Genomic DNA, 16642 nt, shown 5'->3' with positions numbered 1-16642 from the left:
ACCAAATATTTGTGCTTTAAGGTTTTTACTCCGGGAATTTGATAAATTGGCTGTTTTTCCTTACAGTGGTAGGAAATACATTCTGCTCCTTAGTTGGTCCCCCCGCATAGGCATCTTTCCTCGACTCAGGTATAATGCACACTGAAAGCTGTTGAGTTGCTTTTTAAATTGTATTAACCATTTATGTAACACTTAATTTGGAATTGAGTCTGATCAATAAATATTTACACGTGATAAGGAGAACGTGGAAGATTTTATTTCCTTAAATATGTATTTCCCCAAAACATACATTCCTAGATTAAAGTCTCTGCAGAGAGGCAGAGTAACATGGGGAAGTCTGGCAGGAGCACCTGGAGAGCTCGGCATTTCAGTGTTTGCATGTCGAGTGTCCAGGTATGAATTTGTTCATTTTCCTGCTCATGCTGCCTCCCTTTGAATAGGCTTTGTAAATTTATGAATTTTTCTGGAGGGCCTGGAATGTTCTTTTTCAGAGTGGCTGGGCAGCACAGGGCCCTGGGGAGGGGGGAGGCTGGCAGAGACTTGGCCAGCACTCAGCATGCTTTCTCCGCTTCCTCTCCCATCCAGTTTTCTTGGGTTCTTTCCCTCTCTGTTGCTCGCAAGTGCTTGATAATAGCCTTTGTGATGTAATGTTCCCTGACCGTGTGTCTCCTAGAAATCCGTAAAGGCAGTGCACATGGCAGCATATAATCTCAGTTACCTGGAAACTTCTCTATGTCTGCACTTAGTTTATATTGTGCATCATTAAAAAATTACCTTATTTTTACTTCTTTGTTTTACATGTTTTCATATAAACTAATATTTAGTTTATTTAAAGATAAACCAATATTTAGCTAAGTATGATCCTTAAAGATAATAGTGTTTTCTGTACTTTAAAGTTTTTGGGTGGAATTACTCTTTGTAATTTGGGACTTGTTCGAATTAGATTCTTTATCAAGGTCAAATTTAAGTGATTTTTAGTAAGTAATCTTAGTAGTTAACATTAGCTAAGGCACCTGTTGAGTTGCCAGTGCGTTCACCTCGGCCCCTTTGGAAGCTGACCTGGACTCCCTTTTGCAGGGGGACCTGAAAGCTTACCTGCGCAACGAGCAAGAGCACGTGAGGGGGGACTCGCAGACCATGCTGCTGCAGCGGATGGCCTGCGAGATCGCAGCGGGCCTGGCCGCCATGCACAAGCTGCACTTCCTGCACAGGTGGGTCCGGCCGGCGGTGCAGGTGGGTCTGTCTGGCGGCGCCGGTTGTCGAGGTTCTGCAGAGGACTTCAGAGGGCGGATGAGCAGAAGCTGTCCTGTCCATCCTGGTATTGGCATGAGGGCAGAGTTGGGCTTCGGTTAAACCAAAACTGGGGAACAGAATGTCTTCATACAGCCTGAGGTCTAGAAGCCATTTCCGGAATTTCAGAGAACATGAAACCATTGGCTCAGAGCTGAGAGCAGACGGTGCCAGTCGCCGTGCTGACATCTCCCTGTGCGTCCCGTTCGTGTCAGCTTCAGGCTGTGGTTCTGACTTCGAGGTTCCTGGGTGAGGAAGAGAGGATCTGATAGGCTGGCATCATCTTTTTGCGGAGGGTCGGGGCTCGGAGAGGCCTGCTTCCCCTCCCCCGGCCTGCCCCGTCCCCGGGCCGCTTGTAGGTGGTCTGGCGTCGTGTGTGAGCAGCACGCCGGTCAGTGTAACACATTTGTATAGAAACCTTTCTGGTCCGATTTGAATAGCCACAGCTCTTTGGAGCACATTATATTTTGCTCAGACCATTGATGTAATTTTTGTAATTAAAACAACAAAGGGCTTGAGTCCTGTCTGAAGTAATGGTTCTGTGAACCCAGAAGGAGATTTCTGCTGACTCTCCTCTTAGCCTTCTGTGCTCTGATTTATGTTTAAAATATGTTTGAAATTATTTCCCAGGTCTCCAGGGAAACCAGCTTCTCTTTAGTTGACTTTAACTAAATAATTTAACTCTTAGTGATCCAAAGAGCTGAAAAGGGGCACCTGTGTGTGTGTGTGTGTGTGTGTGTGTGTGTGTGTTGACTTTAAGGGCTATAAAGTATTCTTTTTTTTTTTTTTTAGAGTATTCTATTTTTTAAAAGGTAGATTGCACAGGAATATATTTATAGTGTGACTCCTTTTTTTTAAGTAAGAAAACACCTGCTTGTATTTGTAGAGGTATGAGTGTGTGTACCTGTGTATGTGAGAGCAGACATGGAAAAGTACCCTATCAAATTGTCAGCGTTGTTTCCAGGTAGGGAAGAAAGAAAACCATTAACATTTTTCCATACATCTGTATCTCACTTGACATGCGTAGTGAGCAAGTCATTCTGATTAAGGGCTTTATAAAATACCCCAAAGATTATGGATTTCTTCAAGCACGGGGCAGAATCCCTTACATGAAACTTCAAAATGTAAATATCTATTTGCTTTATAATGGAGAAATCTTGGATTTCATTTTTTAATCTCTTCTAACAGGTTAATACCCAGCATATTTGTATTGTTCCTCTTTTGTAAGACACGGCGGATTAATCTCTTAAAGGTGTTTTAGGAGTTTTAGATCTTGGAGGCTGAGGCGTTTAGAGAGAGTGTCATATCAGACATCAGCACGAAGGCCTCAGAGGCAGCTAGAAATTGCATTTAAAGTTCAGGTGTGTTCCTGCTACTGTATTTTAAAAATTGGCAAAGACATCAGAGTAAATGTTCTTTTCCTGTGAGTTTCTATAGGTTAAAGTTCTATTTAATTTAGAATTGTGTGTGCTTTAGAACATATAAAGATGATAAATTAAATTACATGATTTGGATGTTATCCAGGTACAAAAACTCAAGGTAAAGAATATTCTTTAAACAGTTGGCAACTGTCCCCTTCCCTCCCTCCCTCTCTCTCGTTTTAAAAATTTTATTTATTTCTCAGAGAGTGTGCATGCACAAGCAGGGGGAGTGGCAGGAAGAGGGAGAAGCAGGCTGTCCACTGAGCATGAGCAGGGAGCCCAATGTGGGGCTCAATCCCAGGACCCTGGGATCATGACCTGAGCGGAAGGCAGGTGCTTAACTGACTGAGCCACCCAGGTGTCCCTCTCTCTCTCTCACTCTCTCTCTTAAGTAGCTATATTTTATGTAAAATTCCCACTTGGGGCAAAATTTGTGCTTTAAATTATTTTTTTATGATAACAAACCAGATTGCATATTTTTAAATCGGAATTCAGAATATTTATTGGCTGACTCAAAGTCAGGCTTTTGGTGTTGGTTGAAAATAGAATAGCCCACACGTCCAACTAAAAGCTGTTGGTTGTTTTGAAAACTGATCTAGTAAAGCACCCCCAGTTAAATTTTATTGTTGCTTATTATTTAAGAGGAGACGTATGCCTGGGTCTTGGGTAGCCTGCATCTCTGAAGTTTACGTGTGACATCCATGAAGGCCATGTAAATAGCAGAAGCTGCCAGTATGCTACGTTCCACAGCATTCTGCCTTTCTGGCCTAGAGCCTGGGACTTGCTGTCCCTGTCAGCCTTCCTTAGCGTTTGCAGTGAGATGCCACAGGTCACCACAGTGAGCTAAGTACACAGAGGTTCTAGCTGGTGGTGTGGGCCTTATGGTGGCTCAGGTAGCCAAAGACCTGTGTGGCCATGGCCTTGAGGAGTACACAGGTCACCACTGTTCACCAGAGAGCCTCCTTAGGATTTTCCTGGTTTTAAAGCTCAGGTAATTTTCTGCTGAGAAGCCCTGAAGTTCTCCGGCTCTCAGAGTGCAGCCATCCAGTGTTGCAGGAGCATGATACATGAACACTAGGGTTAGGTGCATTTTACATGATTTTTCCTTAACCTGTACTGTGTGTTGTGACCACAGTGGTAGAGATGTGGAAATCTGGTTCCTAATCGGCTTGTGCTGCGCCTCTAGCTGAGCGTTTCTTTCAGCTGGTGGAATATTAGGGTATCTCATTAATTTGTGTGCCTGCCAAGTCTTCAGATTGTATCTTTCTAAACTCCTTCTCATATTTCCTCTTTTAAAGATTCGTCTTCAAGGAAAAAAATTTTATATGGCAATAAATATGGTTGCTTTAATTCTTCTGATTATTTTATTTTTGAAGATCTAATTGGCTTTATTAAATGAGAGAACCAGTTCCAGGCCATCAGCACTGTGGAGTACCACACGGCTGTTGTAGAGGACTAGCTCGAGGCTCTGGCGGGCTGTGCTCTGCCCTCGGGGAAGGAACGCCCGCTGCCGGCTGAGTGCCCGTGTGCGAAGCAGGGGGACGTGAAAGCAGGGGTCTTCGGGTGGTGGGCCTTTGCCTCGGGACCCTCGCCCTCAACTTAAAATCCTTAGGTGTAAGTAAAGTACTAAATGTTCCAGTTTTCTAGATGACCCTAGGCCTTATGGGAAAATTATTGTTCGGGGATCCCCGGCGGAGTGCTCGCCGTGTTCTGAAGCCAGCTGGTTTGTCACTTGTGAACCACGCTGGCCTTCCCTGACCCTGATCGGATGTGGCCTTCTAGGCCGGGCTTGGATTCTGGGGGTTGTCTGAGGGGTACTGCCAGCCCCACTGCAGGCCTAGTGCGCTTCCACTCACCTCCCAGTGACTCCAGTGCACACCCAGTGTGAGAACTACCACTCTGAAGAACCGTTGATTGGCAGCTCAGCTCCCTCCTGACGAGACACCTTTAGGACGTTCTAGAGGATCCCCTGCCTGATGTCAGAGTAACCTTCTTCTTAAGGACTTGGAGGGACGGAACCAGGCTATTGAGGGAAGTTTCTCCCCTCTGACCAGTACCCAGCTCTGTGAGTGTCCTGTCAGCCTCATTCTCTCCCAGGGCACACACGTACGCAAGTCAGGAGTCGACCGCAGACAAAGACTCAGAGGGACCCTCATGCAGATTTCTGGGGTGCTGGCCCGCTCTCTGAACTTACTCCCTCCCCTACGGTTCAGCCTCTTTGGCAGCCTCTGTTTCTGCCATCCAGGGAAGCTGTTGCTCCATATGGGCTCCATATCTCTGTGCCGTGGTGTGGAAAGTGACCCTAAACAGAGAGCTGGAGGCCCTGTGGAGCTCACCTCTGCTATTTGGTTTCTCATCAGGATGAGAACCTGGGCTGTTCACCGTCCAGAACCTGAAAACTACTTCCTTATGTATTTCGTCGAGTCTCGTAATCATGTCCAGGGAGGAGATAAGCTGTAACCAGAGGTTGAGACCCATAGAAGCCTGAGTGTCCGGCTCAGTGTCAGCTCTGGCCCAACCCTGGAGAAAACTGAGAACTGAAGGCTTTGTCCCCATTTTATCACCATTTCTCAAAACCCAGGCCAGCAGTGGTGGCCCACATTCTAGCCGCAGACCTTCTCCTTGGCGTCCAGCCAGAATTTCACAGCACAGGTGTCCTCTTATACACCCGGAGCCTAGCAGGGGCCTGACCTGCAGGAGGAGCTCAGTAAATGGAGTCTTGTTCAGCTAGCAAGGACTGAAAGCGGGTGCAAGGGGTGAAAGCGGTCAAACCTGCGTCCTTTGTGCCGTATCACAGTCCTCTGGCTTTCCTCTTGAGCTTGTACTGCTTTGAGCTACGTCCCATCTTCGAGTGATAAGTGGCAGTTTCTTCAAAACCCTTAGTGATTTTTTTTTTTTTTTTAAACTTCAGGGACCGCCAAGAGCAGAGTGGTCTGGTGAGCAAAGCAGCAGTGAGGGGTTCAGGTTGCTAATTCACCTCTCGTCAGCTGTACCAAGATAAGCCACATTACTTAGTCTTTCTGAACCCGTTTCTTCTATGAGATGGGGATGATTTTATCCTAAAGCGCTGTGGTCAAGAGGACTTAAGATAACGTGTGCCATGCCCTAGAAGAATACTTAGCAGTCAGTTTCAGCGACTTTGCTTCTTGTGTGTGCCTCTGTGTACCAGGAATTCCGCTTGCTTGGAAAAGCACAAATAACACGAACAGAGGCGTGGGTGATTTTGAAAATGGCTGCAGCCTCACTGAGCTGTTTCCAGTCCAGTGGTCCTTCAGGGGCCGGGTTAACTCCAGCTCTGGCTGAGCTGAGAACATGTAGGGATGCTTCCTTGGGAGTCAGGATGGGGAGCTCTTCAGATCTGCAGATCCGCACTTCCCGCAGCTCTCCGCAGCGCTCACGCGGCCCAGGCCATCGCTGACAGCGGAGGCCACGGCCTTGCTGCCAGCCAAGGGGACAGAGCCAGAGGCTGTCAGATCATGTGGCAGCCTCACTACTAGACCTGTTTTTCAACTCAAAGGAAGAATATACTGGGTATGTTTGTGTTTCCTGACCAAAAGCAGCCATTGACGTCAAGAATTGACTGTGTTGTTAAGTTACACCTTTGTGTTTTTCTCTTCTCTAGCTTTGCATGTTAGGCTTCAGAGAACATTTGCTTTTTCCAGTTCTGAATTGAATTATATCATTATCTTAGAACTGGATAGCACCTTAACATTTTGAGAACATTTCATATATTGCTTTATTTTATCCTCACGAAACCTTGTGAGTTAGCTCCTACAGCGCATCCCTGTTTGTGAGAAAACTGAGGCTCCGGTATGTTAAATGACTTGCCCCAAGTCACACTGCTCCTAAGTGCTCCTAAAGAGCTTCCAGATCGCCCTGGTTGCTCCCGCACTCCCCACCCCCAGCCCCGCTGTGCTGTGTGTGATGCTCCCACGCTTGGAGGGGAAGCAGGGGGCAGGTTTAGAGGAAGCTCGTCCAGCCTCTCCCGGTTTGGGTCCTCATTCCTTCAGATTTCAGGCGAGGAGAAGGATTTCTCCTTCCCCTGAGAGCATCAGTTGGATTATGTTAGTTTTAGGATGCCTTTTACACTCAAAGCCAGTGGCCTTTTACTTAATGTGACTTAGGTGGCTTTTCATCTTTTCCGTAACCTTCACATTAGCTCTGTCTAAAGACCTGCACTGAACATGTGGAAGGAGAGGGGAGAGGAGGGAGGAGCAGGGCGGCCCAGTTGTCGCCCAGGGGTCAGTTGCTCCGATGGCCCGCGGGGAAGGAGCCAAGGGCTGAAGCCGCTGCCCGCCTGCAGGGGACACACACAGGGCCCCGTTGGAGTGCCGGGCCAGCCAGCTTTGAATTCTGGCCTTGGGAGAGAGATGTGGGAAAGGTTGAGAAGGCTCTGTATCTAGAGACTCTGGAAATGCCCGTCAGTGGTGCTCGGTGACAGAGCCTCTGTCGGCAGAACCTGCGGCACTGTCCTGTTGCCGCTGTCGGTCCAGTGGACAGTGCCGCCCGACGGAGGGCATTTCCATTTTTCCACCCTCCGTGGGTGTATTGCTTCTCTCTCTCTCCTGCCTCCCTTCATTCCAAAACAGAGAGACTGATTTTCTTCTTGAGATTGGAAGTTTCTCTCTTGCTCCCAGACACCACAGGCCTGAAGACTTCTGAGGGGAACACCGTGAAAATTACCGCTAGTAAACCCAGCGTGGAGCCGGCTGAGTAGCACGAGCTGGCCGTCTAGATGAGCACGTGTTCTCCGGGGACCAGGACAGCGCTCCGATTGCTGGTGCATTGTCACTGATGGTTCCTGAGGGGGGCGGCGTCTTGCTGGCTTTGCAGCCCTGGCGAAGTTACTATGATTGTCTATTTCTTCAGCTCTGAATGGGGAAGATAAGAGCATCCACTTACAAGGTTCCTTGTGAAGATTAAATGAGTTAATACGTGTGTGGAGCTTAGAGCAATACCCAGTGTAGAGTAAGTGCTTTATAAATCTCAGCCATTAATGTATGATGGGATCAGTGCCCTTACGTCGCAGGCAGGCTGCCCCGGAGTTACGTCAGCCTCATCATGGTCCTGTGTCGGGCATGTAAACTTCGGAAATTAAAATCTTGGAAAATGAAGGATTTAATCGTTAATGTAAGCTTTTGTCTTCTAAAATCCTGTCCAAACATTTTGAGTTTTGGACTGCAGAAAGTTTTTGATACCTTTATGATTTGAAACTATAAATGGGGTCTGCTTTTCTACATTAGTTTAGTGGACTCTTGAATTCCTATGCCAATGGATGATCAGAAAGATAAGAAGATTGAAAGATAAAAAGCGGCTTATACCGAAATCCAAAGTGTTTACTCTGTTGTCTATATGGAAGGTTCCTTCAGAAAAAGTAGTTTTTACTTTGCAACGTGTATGTTTTTGAGAATTAACCTGTTCTTAAATAACCTATGTAATTTGTTTCCAATAAGTCCTGAAAATGTGCTCTCCACCTCCCTGTGGAGAGGTGGGGTTTGCAAGAAAGCGAAGTAATTTGGAAAGGGCCTCCTTGTAATGCTCACGTGTCTTTGAAAAAGAAGCTAAAAAATTAGCATTTGTAATGTTGATTAGTTTTGGGTGCTTGAAGCTGTAATTTTATTCATCTTATAGTAAGTAGACTACCGTTAGACTATTACTCAAGTAATACAAGTTACTGTAAAAAAATTACTCAGACACTTTAGCTCATAGTATTTTAAAATTCTTGGTCACTCTTTTTTTTTTTTTTAAGATTTTATTTATTTGAAATAGAGTGAGAGAGAGAGCGAGCACAGGCAGGATGGAGGGGCAGAGAGAGGCAGAGGGAGAAGTAGACTCTGCGCTGAGCGGGGAGCCCCATGCAGGGCTCGATCCCAGAACCCTGAGATGATGACCTGAGCCCAAAGCAGACACTTAACCAACTGCGCCACCCGGTTGCCCCTCTTGGTCACTCTTAAGATACCAGGAAATATGGCATTGATGCAGCACAAAGTACAGATGTGGTCGGTATTTAACCTCAGCAGTTACTTTTTTAAAAAAAGAAAGATTTATTTAATTATTAGAGAGTGTGAGTGAGCAATGGGGAGGGGCAGAGGGAGAGAATCTCAAGCAGACTTCCCACCGAGAGCAGGGAGCCCAGTGCTGGGCTCAGTCTCACAACCCATGAGCTGAAATCACAAGTCAGGCTTTAACCAACTGAGCCACCCAGGTTCCCCGCCTTAGCAGTTACTTGTAAGAAAAAGAAATCTGATCATCTCCATGGATTTTAGTAATGAAAAATATGATATATAATCCTTTTTCCATTTAAAAAATTTAGGGGTGCCTGTGTGGCTCATTCGGTTAAGCAGCTGCCTTCTGCTCAGGTCATGATCCCAGGGTCCTGGGATCCACTCCCAACTTGGCCGAGAGCCTGCTTCTTCCTCTCCTCCCCACCTTTGCTTTCTCTCGCTGTCTCTGTCTCTCTCTCACATAAACAAATAAATAAGAATATTGTTTTTTCAAAGATTTTTATTTATTTATTTGAGAGAGGGACAGAGAGAGAGAAAGCATGAGAAGAGGGAGGTTCAGAGGGAGAAGCAGACTCCCTGCCGAGCAGGGAGCCTGATGCAGAGCACGATCCCAGGATCCTGAGATCATGACATGAGCCAAACGCAGAGGCTTACCTGACTGAGTCACCCAGGTGCCCCTAAAAAAGAATTTCAAAACATTACTGAGCAGGAAGCTCAACATACCGCTCTGCTTCATAGAGAAGGCCTTGTTCATAGCAGTTGGGGGTGATGTTGTCCTGCTTGCGGGTTCCCCTTGTCCTTATGTTCACTTCCCTCTTTCTGCTTTCAGTGACTTAGCCTTGCGGAACTGTTTTCTTACCTCGGACCTGAATGTGAAAGTAGGAGATTATGGAATAGGATTCAGCAGGTACAAGGTAAGTCAGTGTTTAAAGATTCTCTACTGAAGCTGATTTAACTTTGTAGACATGAGGTGGTCATATCACCAAAGGCCACCCCGGTTTTGGAAGAGGGTGGGTTTAAGAATCTTGGTTACGGTGCCTTTTTGGAGAGTGGTTTGTTCTAGTCATTTTAACAGCAGAGTTGGCTTCTGACGTGTGGTTTGTCTACATCGGTGGCTCTCTGCTGAGGTTTTGTGACAGCTTTCCAAAGGCTCTGGTTAAAAATAAGACTTTTACACAATGTAATTGATATAGCTTGATGGTGCCTCATATATTTTAGTATGAACACGTGGGTAATAATCATGGTTATGATTATTATGACACTGTACATGTCATATCAATATTTTTCCAGTAAAATTCTGGCTCAAATTATAGTAAGCTTGGAATTTAGATTTTTTAAACTCTGCTGTAAATATATCCCCAAATAAAATAAGAAGTAGGTGAGGTTTTCATGTATTTTTTTGTAGCCCAGCTGAATGAGGCAGCATGATACGGGGCATAGAATGTGACTGTCCCGGCTTCATGCCAGCCGCAGAGCACACGAGGATCAGGTCTGTCTGCTGGGGTGCGCGTGAGGACCACAGGGGTCATGTTTTCATAGTACCCTGTAACTAACATATATTACACGAATATGAGTTGGTAATTTGTCTACGTAGTTGCTCTAGCATCTTGAGCCCTTGCTGTGTACCAGGCGCCATGAAGTAGTTGCCCATAGTTTCAGTTTTAATCCTCACCGTGAAGGGAGGTGGGTTTATATCATCCTCATTTTATAGATCAAGGAAAAGGCTTGTTTAGCATACTTGGTGCTTGCCCAGAGTCGGGTAGCTAGCTTTGAGTGGTTGAGCATGGACTTAGAACCCAGTCCGTGCCCTTACTCTTTAACCTTGGGCACTGCTGCCCTACTCAGGGCATAAGGCCCGGCATGTTTGTTTTTTTTTTTTAAAGATTTTATTTATTTGACAGAGAGAGGTCACAAGTAGGCAGAGAGAGAGGGGGAAGCAGGCTCCCTGCCTAGCAGAGAGCCTGATGCGGGACTCGATCCCAGGACCCTGAGGTCATGACCTGAGCTGAAGGCAGAAGCTTAACCCACTGAGCCACCCAGGCACCCCCTGGCATGTTTTAAAAGATGTTTTGCTCAGAGTCTGTGTTCTGTGTGTCAAACGCGGCGTACCTTCCTTTTCCAGGAAGGCTGACTGAGCAAGCGTTCGTGGCTCAGAGAGTAGCTCATGAAGCCCAGGAGGCTTCAGAGAAAAACCTCACCTACCTTCTGCCCAGAAAATCTCTCTCCATGCCCACTTATTTTTCTGATATGTCTTTTGGGTTCAGTATGTGTTTTCTGAGAATAACCTGGTATTCAATCATTGAGTTCACTAAAAGGTATGATAGAATGTAAAATTCTCTATGCTTTCTGACAAAACAGGAGGATTATATTGAAACGGATGATAAAAAAATTTTCCCTCTGCGATGGACTGCTCCAGAATTAGTAACCAGCTTTCAAGACAGACTACTAACTGCAGATCAAACTAAGTATAGTAATATCTGGTATGTATTGATTTACCGTTCTGTTAGACTTTTGAGTAGCAGAATCCTAACTTCTTTCCCCCTGAGTACTTAAAAATAATTGAACAAGATGTAGGAACACAGCCAAGGCTGATGGTGAGGTAAAGACAGCTTATTGACATGATAGTAATTATCACAATTGTGGTGATATAATTAACTTTTCTCTCATCCATTCAACAGTAATAAGGGCCATAAAAGCAGGAACCCGGTCTATTTTCTTGCCTACTGTAGGACCTACAGTATAATAGACATTTAAAATATTTATTAAAATGACTGAAAAAAGAGAAAGAGGTTTGGACCGATATGTAATATTGTGATTTATAGGACATCAGTTTAATGGAAGTTGAAAAAAATGTGTTTATGTCTTTGACTAACAATTTTTGTTACAGCTTTCTTAATTTATATATACATTTTTTCGTGCTATTATCCTGCTTTTTCTATTTTCTTTTTCTCTTCTTGCCTTCTTTTGGATTGATTTTTTTAACTGCTTTTTCCTGTTAGTTTGGGAGCAGTATGTGCTAGCCCTATACTTTTATTAAATGTTACCCTCGAAGTTATGACATGTATATTCCACTTATTTTAGTGCACTATTAGTTCATATTTTGACCCTCCCTCTGAACAATACAAGGACCTCAGGATACTTTAACATACTTTAACTTGGTCTAACTGTACACCACACACCTGCATGGACACACACACGCACCTGTGTACGTGGATACACGCGTGCACAGTATTATCTTATTGTTGGGTATTTTTTTTTCTTTTATCCTCACAAGATGTTATGATTGGTTTTTTAGCACTTTTTTGTTTAGGTTTATCCACATAATTAAATCACTTTCCTCTTCATTCTTTTTTTTTTTCTTTCTTTCTTTCTTTTTTTTTTTTTTAATCTCAGACATTCCATCTGGGATCATTCTCCCTTTGTCTGAAGTATGTCCTTCAGAATTTCCTATAGCGAGGGCCTGCTGGTAACAGACTCTCAGTTTTTTGTAGGTCTGAACATACCTTTATTTTGTCCTCATTTTTGAAATATATTTTTACTTGGTGACAGTTACTTTCTCTCAGCATATTGAAGAGATCATTCTACTGTCTTCTGGCTTCCATTGTTGCTATTGAGAAGTCAGCCGTAAGTCTACCTAAGCTCTTTGAAGGTAATGTGACCTTTTCTCTCTGGCTGCTTTTAAACTCTTCTCTTTGTCTTTTGTTTTTTTGTAGTTTCACTATGATGTGTATGGGTGTGGATTTCTTATGTTTTTCTGCTTGGGATTTATTTGGCTTTTCAGATCTATAGGTTGGTGTTGTTCTCAGCCCTACCCTGCAAATACTGCCTCTGCTCCATTTCTCTCTTTGGGAAGTCCATTTAGATGTGTGTGATGCCCTCCTGCTCTGCCTTCTGTCTCATCTCTCCTTTCATTCTATCTCTTTGACTCTCTGGGCCACACTCTAGATAATTTTGAGACCTGTGCTCCAGCCACTGATTCTTCCTCTTTTTAAAAATTCTCTCTTCAGCTGTGTCTGTTCTTCTGTTCAATCTCTCTGTTAAGTTTTCTATAGTTGAGCTGTTGACTTTTCAGTTTTAGGAACTCTGTTTGTTGTTGTTTTTTTTAAAACATGTCCCAGCATTTTTAAAACAATTGGATTAGGATCTGTATCAGGTAATTCCGGTCGCTGAAGTCTTGGTGGATTTGATCTTGCTGATTCTCGATGGTGCCTTGTTTCCTTGGGGTGAGGAGCTGGGAGACCTAGAACTGGGCAGCATTCCTCCAGAGAGGACGCACACTTCCTTGCTTGTGTTGGGTCCCAGGAGCCCTGCCACGTGAGGGAGCCTCACACATTCAGCCATAGGGTTTTTTTTTAAACACTCAGGTGATGTGAATTTGGGCTGCAAATCCAGTCAGGGGCCAGCGCTGTGGTTACAGCTTGTTAGGGACCACACCTCCCTTACACACACACTTACACACACACTCACACACTCACACTCATATACACGTACACTCACAGCACCTCAGTGCCGAGTCAGCTTGCCTTTCAGGCTCCTGTGAGGAGGCAGGGGGCAGGTATATCTCACTGTGAGGAGGTCTGTGATTCCCCTGAGCTTGGGCAGGCCCAGGGCTTTGGCCTCTTCACCACCACCTGCAGTGCCTTATAAACCAAGACCCCCAAAGCCCGAGTTCTGTGCTTCAGCAAAGGCACCGGCTCAAAGGTGGTTTTAGTGTTCTCCTTAGTTCTTCAAGTTCTAGAGTTTTTCCTGGCAGTTCCCTGGCAGCCTGTCTTTGGTGCCTTTAAAAAGCTGCTTTGTATGCTTCGTCCATATTTTTACTGCTCCTAGCGACGTGTTGAACCTGCAGACTTAGCCTGTGTTCCCAGAGACAGAGCCCGCCCCCCGTTGCTGACACTTCGAGAATCATCTCTGGTGGTAGGGCCGACAGTAGTGCCGGCTGCAGCCCAAGGCAGGGCCCTTGCTGCCCTGCACTGGGGGGGGGGGGGAAACAGGGGCCTGTCAGAGAGTTTGTGGAAGAGAAGGTGAGAACTGCAGGACGCTTTTCTTCCCAGAGGGGTGAGACCAGTGGTCCTCAAGGGCCCAGGAGCCAGGATGCCATTAATTATATACTATCTCTGTGGTCTTTAGTGTTTCTTTGAATTTCTTATTTTCCTCAGTTAAATCGTAAACTCCCTGAAGTCATCAATAGTGTCTTCAACTTCTTTTGTATCCATAACGGCCCTCTGCCTCTGGCAAGTCTGTGCCAGGGAAAAGAAGTATTTTATTTCTTGAATTGAGTTGTGAAATTTGGGTCCATTTATCTCCTCCGGTAGAAGTGATTTCTCCACTTAGATACTGAACGTGCTGATTTTTTTCACTGACTTGCGAAGCTGGCGTAGAGAAATTAACTCATAAGGTATATGTTACTGCACAGAGTCACATAATAAACATTTGTTCAGTGCAGTTTATTATTCAGACAAGCATCTGGAGGTGTCAATCCAAGTCATGTAAACCATCAATAACCCAAACCTGGCTGGATGTCAGAACCACTAGGGAACTTTTAATTTAATTTTATTTTATTTTTTATTTTTCAAAAATTTTATTTATTTATTTGACAGAGAGATCACAAGTAGGCAGAGAGGCAGGCGGCGGGGTTGGGGGGGCGGTGCAGGCTCCCTGCTGAGCAGAGGGCCCGACTCGGGGCTCCATCTTAGGACCCTGATATCGCGACCTGAGCCAAAGGCAGAGGCTTAACGCACTGAGCTACCCAGGCGCCCCTAGGGAACTTCTTAAATACAGTTTCCTAGGCCACACCTGCATCTACCAGCTGAGAGTCTTTGGGGGTAGGGCCTAAATACTTCTGTATCCCCAGAGGACACAGGTGGTCAGCCAGGGTTAGGGGCCACTGCAGTGACTAGGAGATGCTGCTGCACGACCAAAGCCTCGTGCTGGGATAGAAACCCAGGGACTGCATAGTGGAGGTGGAGAGTAAGTGTACATCTGACTGAGCTGCAGAGGCCGTTTCCATGGTGACAGAGCATTTGGCCTGAGAGAATGGGTTGAGTACCATGGGGCGTCCCCTCCTTCCTGTGTAGCAGCCGTGAACCTGGAGGCATCAAGAGGCTCGGGCAGGTGGCAGACACACAAATAGGGGGCAGAATGACAGCAAGAAGTCCCTTCATAATAGCAGCCAAACTCACACCGTTAGGAAATGTGTGGGTCCATCAAAGAAGAGATGATTTGTTAATATAAAGGTTTCTCTATTTTCTGGTGTTTACTGCTGTTGTGAATGGTAGTTTTGAGGTTTTTTTGGGGGGGGTCCACTTCAGGATATTTATCTTGTATCTCACTGTTTCACTGATCTCTGAAATAATCCTAACGATCTTTCAAAAAATTTCTTGAATTTTAAAGTTGACAGTTTAGCTCTTCTCTGTAACTGTGCCTGTTACCTGTTTAATTTGGGGGGTTTTTTTGCATTGGCCAAAACTTCTAGAGTACTTAGTAGTAAATATGTAAATATGAGGAGGTGTACTTGTCCTCATTTTATTGAAAATGCCTCTTGTTGAAGAATCACGTTAAAGAGCTATCGTTAATAACCTTTTCAGTACACGCTTTGTCCGTAAAGTCACTAATGAGCGTACAAAAGAAAATGTTGTGGAAAGTTCGACATCTTCTGAAGGGAAGAAATAACTGTTTTCTTTTTTCCACAGGTCCCTGGGGGTGACACTTTGGGAGCTTTTTGATAATGCTGCTCAGCCTTATTCCAACCTTTCCAACTTAGATGTTCTCAATCAAGTGATTCGAGAGAGAGAGACAAAGCTCCCTAAACCCCAGCTGGAGCAGCCTTACTCTGATAGATGGTGGGTGACTCCATTTTACGTTTTCTTATCTCTTTCTTGGGGTATTAGTTGCATATTCCCTATTTTTAAACAATAAATGTTATGAAAAGCAGACATTAGTATATTATTCACAACTGACTATAGATTTAACACCTATTTCTAAAATTTAATGTGTTTTTTTTTAAATGTGTAGAACAAGTAGGGGTTTATGAATTACATGCAATGAAGTCTGAACTAATTTAGAAAAGTCAATATTAAGGGAAGTTTCCTCTTGTGGAATTGCTTTCAAATGAGACTCTTTTTGTAAGTGATACCTAATAATGGGAGAAAAGAGCATAGAAAGGATAATATTTAAATAGGAAGCGGAAGCTAATTTGCATAATGTATGTTGACATTTGCAAAACAGATTTACTTCTTACGAGTCTTCGGACCAGTTCTTACCACATGGACAGTTCAGATCAGGTTTACCTCTTCCTAAGCCTCTGCACCACCAGGTGCCCTGTGCACACGGCCTCTGAGGCGAGGCCACCCCCTGCGTTTAGGCATCGCTCAGCTCCCCACGCTGCTGGAACCGTTTCACGCAGGGTAACTGGACCCAGACTCTAGACATTTAATACTTCGAAGTCCTCTTTGTCTTCCCTTCTGTTCATTTCACCGGCTTAAGATGTCGGCTGTATCCAGTCAACCCTTCGAAGACCCAGCTCCTGGTCGCTGGCTTCTCTGGACTTCATATTCTCCTCGTTCCCTCCACTTTCAGCTACTTTTCTGATCTAAGGAAACCATGTGCTACATAACATCGTATTACTTTTTTACTGGGTGGAATAGTTACAGATGAGTTATGACAGAATTTGTCTCCGAGAATGCTTGCAAAATAAAGTGAGTAAATCTAAAAATGTGAGACAAGTCCATTCTTGACTACACAGGATACCTGTGATAATTTCTGAAAGAAGAGATCATGTTAAAACTGTTCCTAGGGTGCCTAGGTAGCGCAGTTGGTAAATCTGCTGCCTTTGGCTCAGGTCATGATCCCGGAGTTCCGGGATCGAGTTCCGCATCGGGCTCCCAGCTCCATGGGGAGTCTGCTTCTACTTTGACCTTCTTCCCTCTC

The 16642-nt window shown here is 44.9% G+C and overlaps 1 protein-coding gene across 1 annotated transcript in view; it reads left to right on the top strand.

Moving 5' to 3' along the window:
• The window catches only part of LMTK2 (lemur tyrosine kinase 2), a gene marked incomplete at its 5' end in the record, with an annotated part of 79337 nt that overhangs the window by 49781 nt on the left and 12914 nt on the right, over window positions 1-16642 (top strand). Inside the window, 4 exons of the mRNA XM_080829792.1 lie at window positions 1078-1211; window positions 9546-9630; window positions 11075-11196; window positions 15406-15555. Coding sequence (XP_080685918.1) covers window positions 1078-1211; window positions 9546-9630; window positions 11075-11196; window positions 15406-15555 — 491 coding nt within the window. The remainder of the gene's footprint in view (window positions 1-1077; window positions 1212-9545; window positions 9631-11074; window positions 11197-15405; window positions 15556-16642) is intronic.

This window comes from Martes martes (genome assembly GCF_963455335.1).
Source record: "Martes martes genome assembly, chromosome: 18".
NCBI lineage: Eukaryota > Metazoa > Chordata > Mammalia > Carnivora > Mustelidae > Martes > Martes martes.
This window is presented reverse-complemented; position numbering and strand designations above follow the sequence as displayed.